This window comes from Dunckerocampus dactyliophorus, chromosome 7 (assembly GCF_027744805.1).
Source record: "Dunckerocampus dactyliophorus isolate RoL2022-P2 chromosome 7, RoL_Ddac_1.1, whole genome shotgun sequence".
NCBI classification, from domain to species: Eukaryota; Metazoa; Chordata; class Actinopteri; order Syngnathiformes; family Syngnathidae; genus Dunckerocampus; species Dunckerocampus dactyliophorus.
Genome location: NC_072825.1, coordinates 30,113,881 through 30,130,872, shown reverse-complemented (window position 1 = coordinate 30,130,872; position 16,992 = coordinate 30,113,881). Strand labels below are relative to the sequence as shown.

General features: G+C 42.5%; 1 protein-coding gene across 3 annotated transcripts in view; it reads right to left on the bottom strand.

Moving 5' to 3' along the window:
- Positions 1–241: 241 nt before the first annotated feature.
- adamtsl4 (ADAMTS-like 4) overlaps positions 242–16,992 on the bottom strand; it is a 90,232-nt gene continuing 73,481 nt past the window's right edge. For 2 of the 3 annotated variants that reach the window (XM_054781221.1, XM_054781224.1), the window contains 9 exons: positions 16,589–16,742; positions 15,316–15,567; positions 14,826–14,955; positions 11,824–12,028; positions 9,875–10,048; positions 9,618–9,797; positions 5,675–5,854; positions 5,336–5,483; positions 242–4,489 (listed from right to left, as the gene is read on the bottom strand). In XM_054781221.1, the coding sequence (XP_054637196.1) occupies positions 4,359–4,489; positions 5,336–5,483; positions 5,675–5,854; positions 9,618–9,797; positions 9,875–10,048; positions 11,824–12,028; positions 14,826–14,955; positions 15,316–15,567; positions 16,589–16,742 (1,554 nt within the window). In that variant the 3' untranslated portion in view covers positions 242–4,358. The remainder of the gene's footprint in view (positions 4,490–5,335; positions 5,484–5,674; positions 5,855–9,617; positions 9,798–9,874; positions 10,049–11,823; positions 12,029–14,825; positions 14,956–15,315; positions 15,568–16,588; positions 16,743–16,992) is intronic. The other variant, XM_054781222.1, reaches the window with a different exon arrangement.

Genomic DNA, 16,992 nt, shown 5'->3' with positions numbered 1-16,992 from the left:
TTTTCACAAAAGTCCTAATTTATTTTTTAAGACATTTTTGCAAAAAATATTTTTCAGAAAAACTTTTTTTTTTAAGAAACTAATTTTAAGACTGAAGTTGTATAATAAAATGAAAAGAAGGTAGTATATCAAGAAAAAGCTCAAAAGGTAATTCACGAAAGTAGCGGTTTACTACCTGCTTGAACAGCAATACTGTCTAAAGTTATTCAAGCAATAGAATGTCTGGTTGATAATAATGGCTTTTTTCTTTTAGGTGTGGCCCTGATGGCATTTGTCTGCAGTATGTGCGCCAAACATGACATTTTGGAAGGAAACATCCTTCCGAGAAGACGTTTGGTACAAAAAAAAAAGTGTACATTCATCACCGGGATCACTTCCCAAAGCACATTCAATGACTCAATGGCGCCGCCTAATGGAGAGAATGGCAATGACACCCTTGCTTTGTGGACACAATGAACTCATTCATGTGTCGTTTCACTTTTATTGAGTTTATTTCACACGGTTTTGTATTTCTGCTGCCACTAAGATGTGGGGAAAAAGGTGTGCATTTCTAACAATGATAATCTCATAAACGCCGGTGGTGAGACAGGACAAAAATAAATTATAGGTTCTTTCCATACTGAAAAATTACTTGGTTTTTTTCATATATAAAATGTTACTACGACTGACTGAGTTATAAAACTCAGTACAATACGGGATTCTCTTTAAAGTGATATAGGCGGGAATAACTTCAGTCTTCTAAAAAATAGAAGCACCTGCTATGTTCACAACATCTTATTATACACATTCAGAGAATATTTGACAAATATACACATCCCTCCCCGAGTGTGTGTGTGTGTGTGTGTGTGTGTGTGTGTGTGGGGGCTGATTTTTGTGTTGTGTGAAATGTACAAAAAGACAAAGATGAGCTCGTGCTCACACACACACACACACACACACACACACACACACACACACACACACGTACAGTATATACACACAGGTTTGTTCATGCTGAATATTTGATCCACTTGGACTGACGGGTAAATTGGTTGCCAGATTGTGGCTTCATTAATGCCAAAGTACACATTCATCGTCTCCTCTCAGGCCGGGGATGATTGTTTTCTTAAAACATATACTGGTGTGAAAAAGTGTTTGCCCCTTCCTGATTGGTTCTTTTTTTGCATGTTTGTCACACTTGAATGTTTCAGATCATCAAACAAATGTAAATATTAGTCAATGACAACACAACTCAACACAAAATGCACTTTTTAAATGAAACTTTTTATTATTAAGGCAGAATAAATCCAAAGCTACATGTCCCTGTGTGAAAAAGTGATTTCCCCCCAAAGCTAATAAGTGGTTGGGCCCCCCTTAGCAGCAACAACTGCAATCAAGTGTTTGTGATAACTTGCAATGAGTCTCTTCCAGCGCTGGGGAGGAATTTTGCTGAATTGTTGTCATTCAGCCACATTGGAGGCTTTTCCTTTTTAAGGTCATGCCACAGCATCTCAATAGGATTCAGGTCAGGACTTGGACTAGACCACTCCAAAGTCTTCAGCCATTCAGAGGTGGACTTGCTGGTGTGTTTTGGATCATTGTCCTGCTGCAGAACCCAAGTTGCTTTCAGCTTGAGGTCACCAACAGATGGCCGGACATTCTCCTTCAGCACAATTCATGCTTCCATTTATCACAGCAAGTCTTCCAGGTCCTGAAGGCCATCACACTACCACCACCATATTTTACTGTTGCTATGATGTTCTTTTTCTGAAATGTGGTGTTACTTTTACGCCAGATGTAATGGGACACACACCTTCCAAAAAGGTCAACTTTTGTCTCGTCAGACCACAGAGTATTTTCCCAAATTTTCTGGCAAAATTGAGATGAGCCTTAATGTTGTTTTTGTTCAGCAGTGGTTTTGGTCTTGGAACTCTGCCATGCAGGCCGTTTTTGCCCAGTGTCTTTCTTATGGTGGAGACATGAACACTGACCTTAACTGAGGCAAGTGAGGCCTGCAGTTCTTTGGATGTTGTTGTGGGGTCTTTTGTGACCTCTCGGAGGAGTCGTGGCTGCGCTCTTGGGGTCATTTTGGTTGGCCGGACGGATCACCACTGTTACATGCTTTGGTCATTTGTGGATAATGGCTCTCATTGTAGTTGGCTGGAGTCCCAAAGCTTTACAAATGGCTTTATAACCTTTTCCACACTGATAGATCTCAATTCATCTCAGTTAAATTATGTTTTAGGGTGGGGGGGTGGGGGGGTTGAGTTGTGTTGTCATTGACTAATATTTACATTTGTTTGATGATCTGAAACATTCAAGTGTGACAAACATGCAAAAAAAATAAGGAATCAGGAAGGGAACAAACACTTTTCCACAGCACTGTACGTCTAGCAGTGTTGTCGGGTCAATTAAGAGCTGCAATTAAGTAGCAAATGCTACTTTTTATCATACTGTCCCAAAAAGAACTGTCAGAAAACAGGCTTCCCCCCCTTTGTGATAATGAACATGTTGTTAACTTGGAGAGTAAGACAGTAATTAGACTTGCTGGAATAATGTTCTCCTAAATGAAAGTTGTCAGATGTGATTTAAAGCGTCCCTGAAATGATTCATCAACTTAGCTTAAATATGTTATACTGTGTATTGTTTGGAATGATGTTCTACATTGTTCTATTTTTGAAAGCAAACAGACAATTCACAAAAACGACATTCATAGTTGATGGCGACAGCCATGACGAGCTAGCTCTCGCAGTTCAGCCTCATTTCCGGAAGCGACGTCATTGGAGTACTATCGCTCAGGTAAACAAACATGGCGGTGTACGTGACAGAGGATGTTTGCAGTGATTAGAGCGAAGATTTGAGTGATGTGTCAATAGTTTGAGGAAAAAAGAAGGGGAAAATTTTGAAGCAGAACTTGCACAACATGGACTTAAGACATGGAGATGAAGATTGGTAGCCTTCTTAATGGGCGTAAAGGGTTTTTATAGCCTGTTTTAACGTACATGTGGTCGCATGTAGAGGATGAATGTTGGCCATCGCCGCCGTTGTCCCCCACATTAGACATATTGCTGTGAAATGATGTTTATATGACATGTGCAATGCTTTGCAGCCTTGTCGCTATCATGACATTGTGTTTAGAAGACATTATGTAAGCAAGACATAACTTCCTCTCCTGTGCCAAATTTGTCGCAGTGGTCTTGTTTTTTTCCCCCGTGTACTGGCATGCTTTTTCAAAATGCGTTTATACCGTACTTTCAAGCTAAATGCTTCTTGTAAAGGTGTTCCTTCGAAGCAGTCGTGAGTGAAATGATCACTGCAAAGCACAGAGCTCGAGGTGGGCGTCCATCTGTCTCTCGTTCTCTGCTGCATTTGCTTCGTCCATTGTAGTCTTAAGCCTTCCTCTTTTGGGGAAAAAAAACAAACTTACAGTATCACTGGGATACTGTGAACATCCAGCAGCAACACGACATTTTTGGCATGACTATTTTGGTGAAAAATATTCTGAACCAAGTCCACACGCTACCTCGAAGCATTTGTTTACTCTGCTTTAGTGAGAGGTGTCGCCCCGGCGACAGCACTTCTGGAAATGAGGCCGAGCTGCGGGCTAGTTTGTCATGGCTGGCGCCATGAACTATAAATGTCGTTTTTGCTCATTTATCATTCGCTTTCAAAAATCGAACATTGTAGAACATAATTACAAACAACATATAACATATTTAAGCAAACTTGATGAATCATGACAGGACTTGAAGCTAATTCAATGGGAATGAGTGAGCTTTGATTTTGGAATATTCATATGATGTAATGGCACCTCATCCCATTAGCTGTGTTTAGCAGCTACTTCCTTATGCCCATATTTGGTCACTTCCTTCCACGCTCACCCCATTCTTTTGGTTTATCTTTTTTTAAAACTGCAATGGTACATCAAGGGAGTATTTTTTGGCAAGCAAACAAGACATGAACAGTGAATCCTTCGAGTCTGGTCGACCGTATAGCCAATATGGCTGAATGGGAGGTATAGAAACACATACGCTACTGGAGATCCTGTCCTACATTATGCTTCTTTTCTGAGCGAGTGGTAGGCAACACATGGCTCTCTGTTGAAGATCCTGGAAGTTAAGGAGGAATCTTTCAAAAGCGGCGAGCACCATCTTTTAAACGAAGCCTGCGAGCAACGTTGGGTCCTGCCTGACACGCTATAGTAAGGAAAGCGGAGTGGAGCATGTGGCTCTAAAATGTGACTGCTTTCACAGTGTTGTTAATTGAAAAAGAAGGACTAACTGCTAGATAGGTGCTCTACTCTGTCCACGTCTAGAGAGCAGTAACTCCAGGCTACGTTCTTCATGGCAAACCACCAGGGGCTGCCTGCGACTGGCCCGTCAGTGTCTCTTCGCACGCTGGGCGCTGTGTGTGCACGAGGCGCAGCACGCTGTCTTATAGTAGGAGTAGACGCACAGTCGGGCCTGGACCACCATCACGCAGTTGTGCCGTCTGTCCTTGCAGTTTTCATCTGGCAGAAGAACAAGACAAGCAGGGGGAGGGGTTGGTGGCGAGCACACACATAAAAACGTGAATGTACTCCAGCTATAGCATGTACCTCGACATGAGTGGACACACTAAATTGTGCAAAAGGACAAATAGATGCTTACATTTTGTGTGTATGAATGGAAATGGCCAGTCATTTATTTGCTGGACCTACTATGTTAACTGTATGCGTACATAGAATGACACACAGGATACATTTTGTGTGTGTGTGAATGGACAGACAGCTGTTTGCAGATTGGTAAATGACAACTCTCTTATCCCTTTGGTAGAAAATGTTGCTCCAGCTGTGTGGTAGCATGCTGAGTGCTAACTCACCCATTTGGCAGCATGCTGAGTGCTAACCAACTCGTGTGGTAGCATGCTGAGTGCTAACCCACCTGTGTGGTAGCATGCTGACTGCTAACCAACCCGTGTGGTAGCATGCTGAGTGCTAACCAACCCGTGTGGTAGCATGCTGAGTGCTAACCAACCTGTGTGGTAACATTCTGAGTACTAACTAACCTTTGTGGTAGCATGCTGAGTGCTAACCAACTTGTGTGGTAACATTCTGAGTACTAACTAACCTTTGTGGTAGCATGCTGAGTGCTAACCAACCTGTGTGGTAGCATGCTGAGTGCTAACTAACCTGTGTGGTAGCATTCTGAGTATTAACTAACCTGTGTGGTAGCATGCTGAGTACTAACTAACCTTTGTGGTAGCATGCTGAGTATTAACTAACCTGTGTGGTAGCATTCTGAGTATTAACTAACCTGTGTGGTAGCATTCTGAGTGCTAACTAACCTGTGTGGCAGCATGCTGAGTGCTAACCAACCTGTAACCTGTGGACTGCAGGGTATGGTGTTGCACATTTGTTCTTGTTCAGGTTTGATGCTGGCGTCACAGTTCTGGCTGTGCTTCTTGTCTGGTGTCAGACAGCGGACCTCCCTCATCTGTAGACCCTTTCCACACGAGCGCGAGCACTAAGACCAAGAAAAGCATTTGTCAATTAGGGCTGCACAAAGAAATGGAAAGAACAAACTGCAGAAGACGATTTTACTTATCAAGCTGCTACCATTTTACTTAAGGACACGTCAAAGCAAGGAAATCAGGATGAACATTTCTTCCCAGAATGATTCTGTTGTGAATATTGTTAGCATCCATACAGCCTTACCGCGCTCCACTCCGTAGTGAACCACTGGGCCTGACACTCTCCCATCTCACACTCCTGCACGGCCGAGGGTTTATCCATTTGCACACATTCGGCAGACGGTACCACTGTAAAGTCGTTCCCGTTCTTTTGGACGCAAATGACGTCTCGTCGCTGAGTTCCGTTTCCACAATCAACGTTGCACTGGAACAACAACACCTGGTCATTACATGCCATCCATCACCGTGGAATACACGTCCTTTTTCTTCTGAAGTGGCTCCTCCATGCCGCCTCACACTGGCTGGCGGCCGTCGACATAAACGGTTGGCGACATAACCACAAGACGCAATTGCTTACACGGTTACTTTCCCAAATCTTTCCTCCGGTGGTTAACAATCTAAAAGAGATAAATGTTGTGGTAGAATCCAGGTTAATAATGCCATTCTTTTATTTTGAAGCTTACTTTGCACTGAACAGGAAGTTACAGTAATATTATAATTAACAATAGCACACAAGACATATGATACATTATGATTACCTGTAAATAAAAAATAATGATGTAGATTTATAATAAACATACTGAAGTAAAATCAAGTTAACATTTATTTGTCTAATGACATTTTTTATATTTTATTTCAATTTTTTTCAATTGTTTTATGAATTAAATCAAATACTAAAAGTTACAATTACTAACTACAGTATATCAGCAAATAAAGAATAAACATAACAGGATAAATAATAATGAAGTATAATAGTAAACTCATTATATGTCATAGTAAAAGATGATATGCAATTATAGTGTAAAGCAACAAGAATGAAAAGGTGTACAATTCAATTATTTTTATGTAAAAAATATGATACTATAACATTCTAATTCCTAATTGCCGATAACAATAAGACAATAATACAAAGTAAAAAATATAAATATATATAAAAAACGGTTTACAACACATGATTTTGCCAAATAAAAGACTGTGTGCACCTTTTAATGCTGTGTAAGCAGACCAGAGGTGTCCAAAGTGGGCCATTAAGAGCCCACAGATGGTTTTTTTGGTGGCCATCGGCACGATGTTAAAAACAATTAAACAAGGAAACAAAAAACAACAGCAAAAATTGAAAAAAGGAGTACTTTTACAAGACTAAAGGCGAAATATTCGGTGAAGAAAGTCATAATATTATCTCATTCAATACCAAAGGCGTATTTATATGTTTTTATAGACCCAAACGCATTCATACGTCTTTTGTACGAGAGGCAAAAAGAGTCAAGATTCAAGAGCTTTGTCATATGCACAGTAAAACAGTCAGTTCTGCTATGCAATGAAATTATTGTTCTGTTCATTCTCCCAAAAAAGAAAGAAAGAAAACACAAGAAAGAATAAGAACATAAGAAACATAAATACCAATAAATTAAGCAACAACAACAGAAGAGACATTAATACAGATAGATAATACAAATAAATAAATAAATAAATAAATAAAGTGCTATGAGTGTGTGTGTGTTGCGTGCGGCGTGTGTGAGTGCTTCGTTGAGAAGCCTGATGGCCTGTGGGTAAAAGCTGTTTGCCAGCCTTGTGGTCCTGGACTTCAAACTCCTGTAGCGTCTGCCTGACGGTAGGAGTGTGAATAATGAGTGTTGTGGATGTGTGCTGTCCTTGATGAGGTTGTGTGTTCTAAAATGTCTTGCAGTGAGGGGAGGGCTGCCCCAACAATGTTCTGTGAGGTCTTGATCACCCGCTGGAGTGCCTTCCTATCACGTGTTGTACAGTTACCGTACCAAACAGTGATGGAGGCGGTAAGGACACTTTCCATAGTGCATCTGTAGAAGCAACTCAGGATTGTGGTGGACATGCCAAATTTCCTCAGTCTTCTCAGGAAGTACAGTCTCCTTTGGGACTTCTTCAGAATTTGTTGGGTGTTGTGAGACCAGGTGAGGTCCTCGCTGATGTGTGTGCCAAGGAACTTGAAGGTTTTCACCCTCTCCACCTCAGTCTCATCAATAAACAGGGGTCAACTGTTGACTGCATCATCCGTGGACCGGTTCTGGCGATATGCAAACTGTAGAGGGTCCACAGTTGCCGGGATGCTCTTTTTGATGTGGGTCATGACTATTCTTTCAAAGCACTTCATAACAATAGGAGTGAGTGCTATAGGGCGATAGTCATTCAAGCAGGTCACGTTGCTCTTCTTGGGTACGGGCACTATGGTGGTGGACTTAAAGCAGGTCGGTACAGATGCTTGTGCAAGCGACAGGTTAAATATGTCAGCAAGCACATCAGCTAGCTCTGATGAGAAAACCCGAAGTGCACGTCCTGAGATGTTGTCTGGGCCTGCTGCTTTTCGTGGGTTTGTTTTGTTTAGAACCCGGCGCACATCAGCTGATGTCACCATGAGAGGTGAGTCCTGTGTGCTCCCCAAGTCCAGCCACCCTCTCTGCTCATCAGGAGTTTGGGTGTCAAAGCGGGCATAGAACTCATTCAGCTCGTCTGGAAGTGTGGTTTGGCTGGACGTGGCTACGCTACTCCGCTATCGATAGTCTGTGATGTGCTGGAGTCCCGCCCACATGGGCCGAGGGTCTGAGGTGGAATAGTAGCCCTCCAGCTTCTGTCTGTACTGTCTTTTGGCCTCTCTTATGGAAAAGAGGTGATGACGCAACTCTCCACTCATGGATTTCACTTCAGAGCAATTTTAAGCCATAAAAGTGCATTTGGTAAGAGCTCGGCAGGGATCATGTGAATGGAAAAAAAAATCACACGACAGGAAGCAGGAAGTGAGAGATCGTGGAGGAGTGTAGTGTGCAGACGGTTACGCATTGTAGGGAAATTTTAAAGCATGCACACACACACACACACACACACACACACACACACACACAGTTCAGCTCCAAACGCGAAAATTGTAAATAGTTGATGGTGTTATACAGTATTGGTAAATTTTATTTTTAAATATTATTTGGATGTAAAACACCCCTTCTTTATGTTGTTTATGTTGGTTTAGTTGTTTAGATATTTGAGCTGTCAGAAAACCAACAAATATTTGTGTCAAAGTGAAAGTTATGCTTGAAATGTATCTTTTCACAAAAAGCTGTTTTTTCTGTTTTAGTCAGGAACTGATATTTTCCTGAAACTTACCTATGTTCTACTGCTGATTACTAAACAACGGAAAAACGTAGAAACAAACTTTTTCCTGATGAGAGACGGGAGTGTAATGTTTCTGTTGGTAGGTTCCATGTTTATATATCCATACAACACAATATTCTGTGGGCCTTGAAAGATCAGTCAAAATGGTCTAAAATGGCCGCTACTGAATGGGTTGTCTTTTGAAACATGGCTGGGATTGAATGAGTTAAAGATTAAAATATGTATTTTTTTTAAGTCATAATATTACGAGAAACAAACAAAACAAAAAATAAAGTTGCAATTTTAAGAAAGATAAGTTGAGTGAAAGCTCTAATATTGTGACAAGTCCAAATACTATGAGAATAAAGACGTGATATTAAAATAAAAAAAAGGTACAGGAAGAAAGTTGAAATAGTTAAAAAAAGTAACGTAGTGTAACGTGTAAAGTGTAACATAAGGTGAAAAATGTCAAGCTAATAGTACGCTTTGTCACCGCTAACCACTGTTTTTTCTTTAAATATAAAAAAATGTCTTTGCATATTTACATGAGCTGGTTTAGAGATTGTAAAAGTTTGGACACCCCTGAAGTAGACAGTAGTTATGTTGCTGTTGTGGTTTCTTTTTCACGCTGCTTAGCAACGGCAACAACATTACAACACATGTCAACATAAACGGAACCATTTTTCTTCGAGATGACCCCTTTTTGGCTCTCACATTTCACATGGACAACAGCGGTCCACCGTGAATGTTGACTTAAGCAGGCACTTTGTAGTAATAAGAAGAACACGGTGGGGTTGCTCAGCTTAGACGAGTTGTCGCCATGAAAGCAGAATGTGATTGTGAGCTCCTACCTGTGTCCATGGACTGCTGTACCACATGATGATGGACTCACAGGGACCCCCGTTGCAAGCCTTCATCTCAGCCGGTTTGTCCCCGATGCAGTCCCCACCTACCTCCCCCTCTCGGAGGCCTCCACGTGTCAGACACACCACCTCCCGCTTCTGCACGCCTGGGCCGCATTGTGCTGAGCACTGTGGCAGAGCAGAGGAGCGCGTCGAAGGCGACCGTGAGGCGCACTTTTACGTGACTTTCCATGGGCGCTACTCACCGTGCCGGACCAGGCAGACGAGTACCAGTTGGTCACACAGGGACCCATGTTGCACTCCTCGCTCCCCATCGGCCGCATTCTGGAGTTGCATTCTTTATCGTTCACCACGTTGCCTTGATCGCTGACGCAACGCACACTCCTTGTCCTCTTGCCCACCCCGCAGTCCACTGAACACTGTCCACACGCAGAGATGATGAATACAATCATTTTACTACATAAGGTCATATTAATATTCATGCAAACATCATTTGTTGGCCATTATACTACTGTAGCTGCTGCCTTTGTATGACGGAACTGAATGCAAAATGCAGTTTTTAAATGAAGCTTTTTATTATTAAGGGAGAAAAAAAGTCCAAACCTACATGACCCTGTGTGAAAAAGTGATTGCCCCCCTTTAAAACATAACATAACTTAATTGAGATCTATCAGCGTGGAAAAGGTTATCAAGCCATTTCTAAAGCTTTGGGACTCCAGCCAACCACAGTGAGAGCCATTATCCACAAATGGCCAAAACATGGAACAGTGGTGAAGCTTCCCAGGAGTGGCGGGCCAACCAAAATGACCCCAAGAACGCAGCAAGACTCATCTGAGAGGTCACAAAAGGCCCCACAACAACATCCAAAGAACTGCAGGCCTGACTTGCCTAAGTTAAGGTCAGTGTTCATGACTCCACCATAAGAAAGACACTGGGCAAAAACGGCCTGCAAGGCAGTGTTCCAAGACTAAAACCACTGCTGAACAAAAAGAACATGAAGGTTCGTCTCGATTTTGTCAGAAAACATCTTGATGATCCCCAAGACCTTTGGGAAAATATTCAGAAAAAAGTTGAACTTTTTGGAAGGTGTGTGTCCCATTACATCTGGCGTAAAAGTAGCACCGCATTTCAGAAGAAGAACATCATAGCAACAGTAAAATATGGTGGTGGTAGTGTGATGGTCTTCAGGACCTGGAAGACTTGCTGTGATGAATGGAAGCATGAATTCTGCTGAAGGAGAATGTCCGGCCATCTGTTGGTGACCTCAAGCTGAAAGCAACTTGGGTTCTGCAGCAGGACAATGATCCAAAACACACCAGCAAGTCCACCTCTGAATGGCTGAAGACTTTGGAGTGGTCTAGTCCAAGTCCTGACCTGAATCCTATTGAGATGCTGTGGCATGACCTTAAAAAGGAAAAGCCTCCAATGTGGCTGAATGACAACAATTGTGCAAAATTCCTCCCCAGCGCTGTAAGAGACTCATTGCAAGTTATCACAAACGCTTGATTGCAGTTGTTGCTGCTAAGGGGGCCCAACCACTTATTAGGTTTAGGGGGAAATCACTTTTTCGGCCACATTTTACAATAAGGTACACAAAAATACAGTAGTTACTAAGGAACTGATGAAGAACTAATGAAGAACTAATGAAGAACTAATGAGTAGTGGTTAGGGTTATGTAGGTTAAGTAGGTTAACTAGTGTAATTTCGTGTACCTTATTGTAAAGTGTTACCACTTTTTCACACAGGGCCATGTCGCTTTGGATTTTTTTTCTCCCTTGATCATAAAAAGTTTCATTTAAAAACTGCATTTGGTGTTGAGTTGTGTTGTCATTGACTAATATTTAAATTTGTTTGATGAAATGAAACATTCAAGTGTGACAAACTAACTAAGAAAAACTAAGAAATCAGGAAGGGGGCCAACACTTTTTCACACCACTGAGCTGTTCTTGTTACTTGCTTCTTGCCTTTTTGCTATTCTACAACTCCTAATGCCTCATCTTATCTCCACAAAGTGTGGAAGGTCCAATCTGAACAGCCTCTTAACTTCGCAAATATACTTTGGTGTTTTTGTGTGACCGTGTTCAAGTCCTGAAACAGTAGAACGGTTGGGAAAAGTGTCTTCTAGAAAGCGTAATGGAGAGAACACAAACATTATTTTAAACCCGAGCAGCACAGAGCGGCGATGTTGACTCACCGTGCTCCAGTCAGAGCTGACCTCCCAGTGGGAGCACAGCTGGAGCTGGCAGGCTTGTGTGGACTCTGGCGGGGTCAGGTTGGCACACCGCTGGGGGTGAACCATGGTGGAGCGGTTCCCAAAACTCTGTCTGCATTGGAGCTGACGCTGCTGCATGCCGGGGCCGCAGGACACGCTGCACTCTGACCAGGAGCTGGCCTCCCAGCTAAACGCAAACACACAACAAAGACACATTGGCTTTGACACACACACACACACACACACACACACATGTTCTAGCCTGCCTAAGTATGCCTAAGTGTCTGGGAAAAAAGGCTTATAAATGTTTGAAAACATAAAAAAAAAATACTTTAAAACTAGATAAAATAATATAATTTAACACATATAAACATAATTTATGCTTATTACCATGTATGTATGCATTTTATTGTTTATTGGCATTAAAAATAAAAAAGGCGTATAGCTTGAATATTATTTATTAATGTTTTTGTCTTCTGATAAATATTGTGTAGTAAATGTGTAACATGTAATACTATTAATTGATATAAGATAGGAAGAAAACTACTGATTCATTTCTAATCAACAGTGCAATTCAATATATTTATATGGGATATTAAAATGTGACTATGATAGCTAGTTTTCCTTTTTTTTCTGATTCATTTGTTTAACTGTTTCTGCTTATTTTTGAGGTTATTACCTTTGCCAAGCGCAGCGCAGAGGTTATGTTTTTGCCGGCGTTTATCTGTCTGTCTGTCTGTGTTCAAAATAACTTGAAAAGTTCAGAATGGATTGGATGAAATTTTCAGGAACTGGTGGAAATGGACTAGGGAAGAACTGATTCAATTTTGGGGGTGATCCAAAATTCAAAAGTTTCAAAATTTCAAAAGTTTCCCTGCCTGCTACTACTGCCACATTTCTCAGCCGATTCAGACCGTTCCAAAGTTAAAACTCTTAACTCAGGTCTGCGCTCTCCAAGTGCTTTTCTAGTTACTTACGGTATCTATTTTATGTATTTGAAGAAAACTGGTAGTTAAGCACAGTAGAACCACGCTTTTTACGGGGGTTCCCTCTCGGGACCACCCGCGAGTGGCGAAAAACAAGTAACTGAGACATAAAAACGAGTCATAAACTGAGTCATAAAAACGTCAATTTTGACACTCTGATGACACAAACCAACAGGGGGTCATCCAACCGAACGCCTCCCTCACTCACGGTGCAACCAAAAATAACAGTGGAACGCACAATGTAACAGCAGCTATCGCAATAAGTGCTTACACGCTAACATACATGTACTGTAAAACAATACAATTCTATGCTCATTCATAACCCGCAAGGCATGCAGGGGAACTTCCAGTTGGGGAAGTGTGTGCGTTGGCTTCCCAGCACGCATGGGAGATCACTGTATTGTGAATTAGTTCATTGGTTTCAGACCTGAAGCAGGATTCCTTATTTAGAAATGTATTTGTAGTTAGAGCGTAGAACACCTGTTTACAACCTTCTTAATAAACTTTTTAACATTATTAGAGCTCACTAGACATGAACTAACACCCCTATAGTCACGTTTACACTCCTATTACCCAATACAGTAGACATAATAAGACAGAATAAGACATAAATAAGACTCGTGTGTGTTGCTGTAAATGTTTTCTGGTGCTGGGAAAGCTGAGTGGGGTGGCGGAGGGGAAGTGACGTCGGGGGTTCAGAGCTGAGTTTCAGCAGTAGCCCGTGTTTTTATTAGTTATTATTGTGCCTGTTGCGAGATCATTCAAACCTGCAATAAAAGCCTGTTGTTTTTGGCGATCAAGTCTGGTGCTTGTGTGTCTGACCCAACATTACAGTAACATTACTGGCACCGAGTGACCAGTGTGGAATACTACACTGTGCACACGCACACACACATGCACACGTGTGCGCACACGTAGTTCAGTTCCAAATGTGAAAATTGTAAATAGTTGATGGTGTTATATTTGTAAATAAATTCTTATTTGGATGTAAAACAACCTCTTTTTTGCATTGTTTATGTTGGTATAGTTGTTTACATATTTCAGCTGTCACAAAAGCAAAAAATAACCTTTCTAATAACCCAAAAAATGATTGAATTGATCGCTGTGCAGTCATATTTTGTTCTCTTCAAAAAGTAAGTCCAGTATGTTTCTGTCTAAATGAAGGTGACTTTATGCTTCCTTTACTGCCGGTAGCGGGGGTGCAGCCAGGAATTCTGGGTCCCATGAAAAAAAATCATGTTGCGACTCCCCTCTTATTAATGAATGACTAATTTGACTATTTTTGGAGTCCCCTGCCAGTCAAAGGAGCTTGTCCTGACTTTTCCCCTTTATACGGCACCCTGGGCCAATAGCACTCATTAGAAATACATTGAAAAATGTATAATTAATCCATGTGATCGGTATCAGCAGCATACAACTCTGATGGGAGCATCCCTACTTGAAATGTATCTTTTCACAAAAGGCTGGTTTTCCCCCTTTTCTAGTTGGGAACTGATATTTTCCTGAAACCTACCTATGTTGTACTGCTGATTACTAAAGAACAGAAACAAAACTAGTTTTCCTGATGAAAGACGGGAGTGTAATGTTTCTTTTGCTAGGTTCCATGTTTCTATATCCATACAACACAATATTCTGTGGGCCTTGAAAGATCAGTCAAAATAGTCTAAAATGGCCGCTACTGAAAGGGTTGAATTTTGAAACATGTCTGGGATTGAATGAGTCAAATACGCGTATGTTTAGGCTAACGACAAAGCAGCATGATTTAAGAATTTATATCGTTTGAAAACCAGTGATGAAGGTGAAGCTGTGAAATTCCAACGGCTAAGTGGCGAGGGACGGCTGTACTAAAAAGGCACGGATGCAAACCACCACAGTGTAGCCCCCATTTTTAAACATGAACAGAGTATATTATGATCCAAACAAAACAGCGACTGTGTGAGTCTCCCATTCCATTGTCATCATCCTGCAGACAGTGAAGGTAATGACGTATTTGCTCACAATGGCGGACAGGCGTGTGTGTTGCAAGGCTCCTCCTCTGGGACGGGCTTAGCTGCGGAGTCACATTTCCTGTCTGGGACTTCCTCGTCTGTATGGCGGTTGATGCATAAAATCTCCCGATATTGATACCCTGTGAGGGAGGAAGAGATATGCAACATCACATTCATGAGCGCTGTTGTACTTGCACAATGCAGCCACATGAGGGAGACATCCAATCATCAGTGCGACAGTCTCGGGCCTACTTATGTTTTGGAAGGACACTCTGAAGGCCTCTGCCAAGGCTGAAAGGTGCCATATTTGTGTTACTGTTAGTTAGCAGGCTACTTCCTGGTTCATGGCGGATGACGTATAAACCAAGAAAGACATTCTTTTGTGGTAAATCATCATTTTTTTGAGCGACCCAAAAGGTGTAAATCAGTTGTCATAAAGATGTCACGGTGTCCAGAGACTTTTGCACAGTCGTGTATGCAACTGAAATGGATGACCTGACCTTTGCCACAGGAAACCGAACACTCGGAGAGAGCGCCTCTCCTCCACACGAACGGCGGCTGCGTGTCCAGCGGCAGGTCCGTGCGAGGCGGGATCCGAGCGTTCCTGTTGGGCGCAGAGGCCCGGGGTCGTGACCTCTCAGGAGTCCATTGTTCAGCCAAGGGGGGTGCAAATACTGAGGAGGATGGGAAAGAAGGGATGGAAACCGGAGGAGGAGCAGGAGGAGGATCTTCTATTGACACCGTGAGGGGACCTGGGGGGGGATAGTAGGGACATGAAGCATCTGCAATGATGGGAATAGCAGGAAGTACGTGTGGCGGCCAATGACTCTGACTTCATCTCCATGAAGTCAGAGTCTCATGACAACCGCCCTTCCATGTAGGTCACACGTGCATGATAACCCCGCCCACGTGACCTAAAACCACACCCATCAGCATGACCCAGAGATGCGGACGTGAGGAATGTTGTGAGTCATTTTAATTCAATGTGCCTTCTGCTTTGAATAAAATTCATTAACATTACAACTTCAACAATGATTTGGAGTGCACGCTGGAGCCTATCCCAGCTGTCTCCAGGTGAGAGGCGGGGTACACCCTGGACTGGCCGTCAGCCAATCGCAGGGCGCACATCGACAAACGGCCATTCGCACTCACGTTCACACCTCTGGACAATTTAGAGTCGCTCTTTGACCACACGGTCAGTTATTATCAAGTACAGGTGCGTGTCAATAGATGAAAACATCGTGCAAAAGTTGTTGTTTTTTTCAATTTCAGAAATTGAATGAAAGGTACTGTCCCTCTTCGGCTCCAAACTAAAGCTACACAGGCAGCATACATCCATTACAACACTTTCAAGCGCATGCAGAGGTAGATGAAGCTGCTGGACGCTGACCACTCACTTCAAATGCAGATACCCTCATCTGAGGGCACTAACACAAACTACATCAGGAGGTTGCCTACAGCCACAGCTGTTCATGCCAATGTTTTTTGACCCGGCGCTAATTAGCGAACCCGGCGGTTATTGACTTTTACACACTTCGGCTTGGTGAGCACCTAAAAGGAATCAGAAGTGTTTTGCTTTTTTTGTGATGCCACCACTAGGGGGTACCAGTGAGTGATGTCGGGAAAAAATGAACAATTATTACTAATTTAGGACGAATGAAATGTGTTTTCTGCCCAAAAAATTGCCTGTTTTGCAGAAAGGAAAAAACTAAGTGAAAAATCTATGAATTTGCAGGAGCGGGAATGTGCAGGGAAAGCATGTACTGTACTTACTGCGAAGGGGTGCCCTCGCTGGCGCCCGCTCCCACTGAGTCTCCCTGGGAGCCTCCCTGGGTGTCTCCCGGTCCGGCGGCCTCTCTGGCTCCTTCTTCTCCACAGGGATGTAGAACTCATAGTCTATGCCGGGGTTCTGCTGGTGGAAAATGATCTGCAGGACAAAACAGGACATACAGGGTGGAGGAAGTGAACGATGATGGAAAGATCCAGTGGAAACTCCATCATCATGTGGGAGATACGCCCACAGCTGGGCTTTGTGGAGGCTTCAATCAAAGTTTTATTTGGACGTTTTAGCTTTACGACCGTCAACGTTAGTTTTAGATGACTCTTATGGCTCTCTTTGGTGTCGTTTTTTAACATAGAGCTGCCGAGAGAGCGTTTAACTAGTGAGCACTTACAGA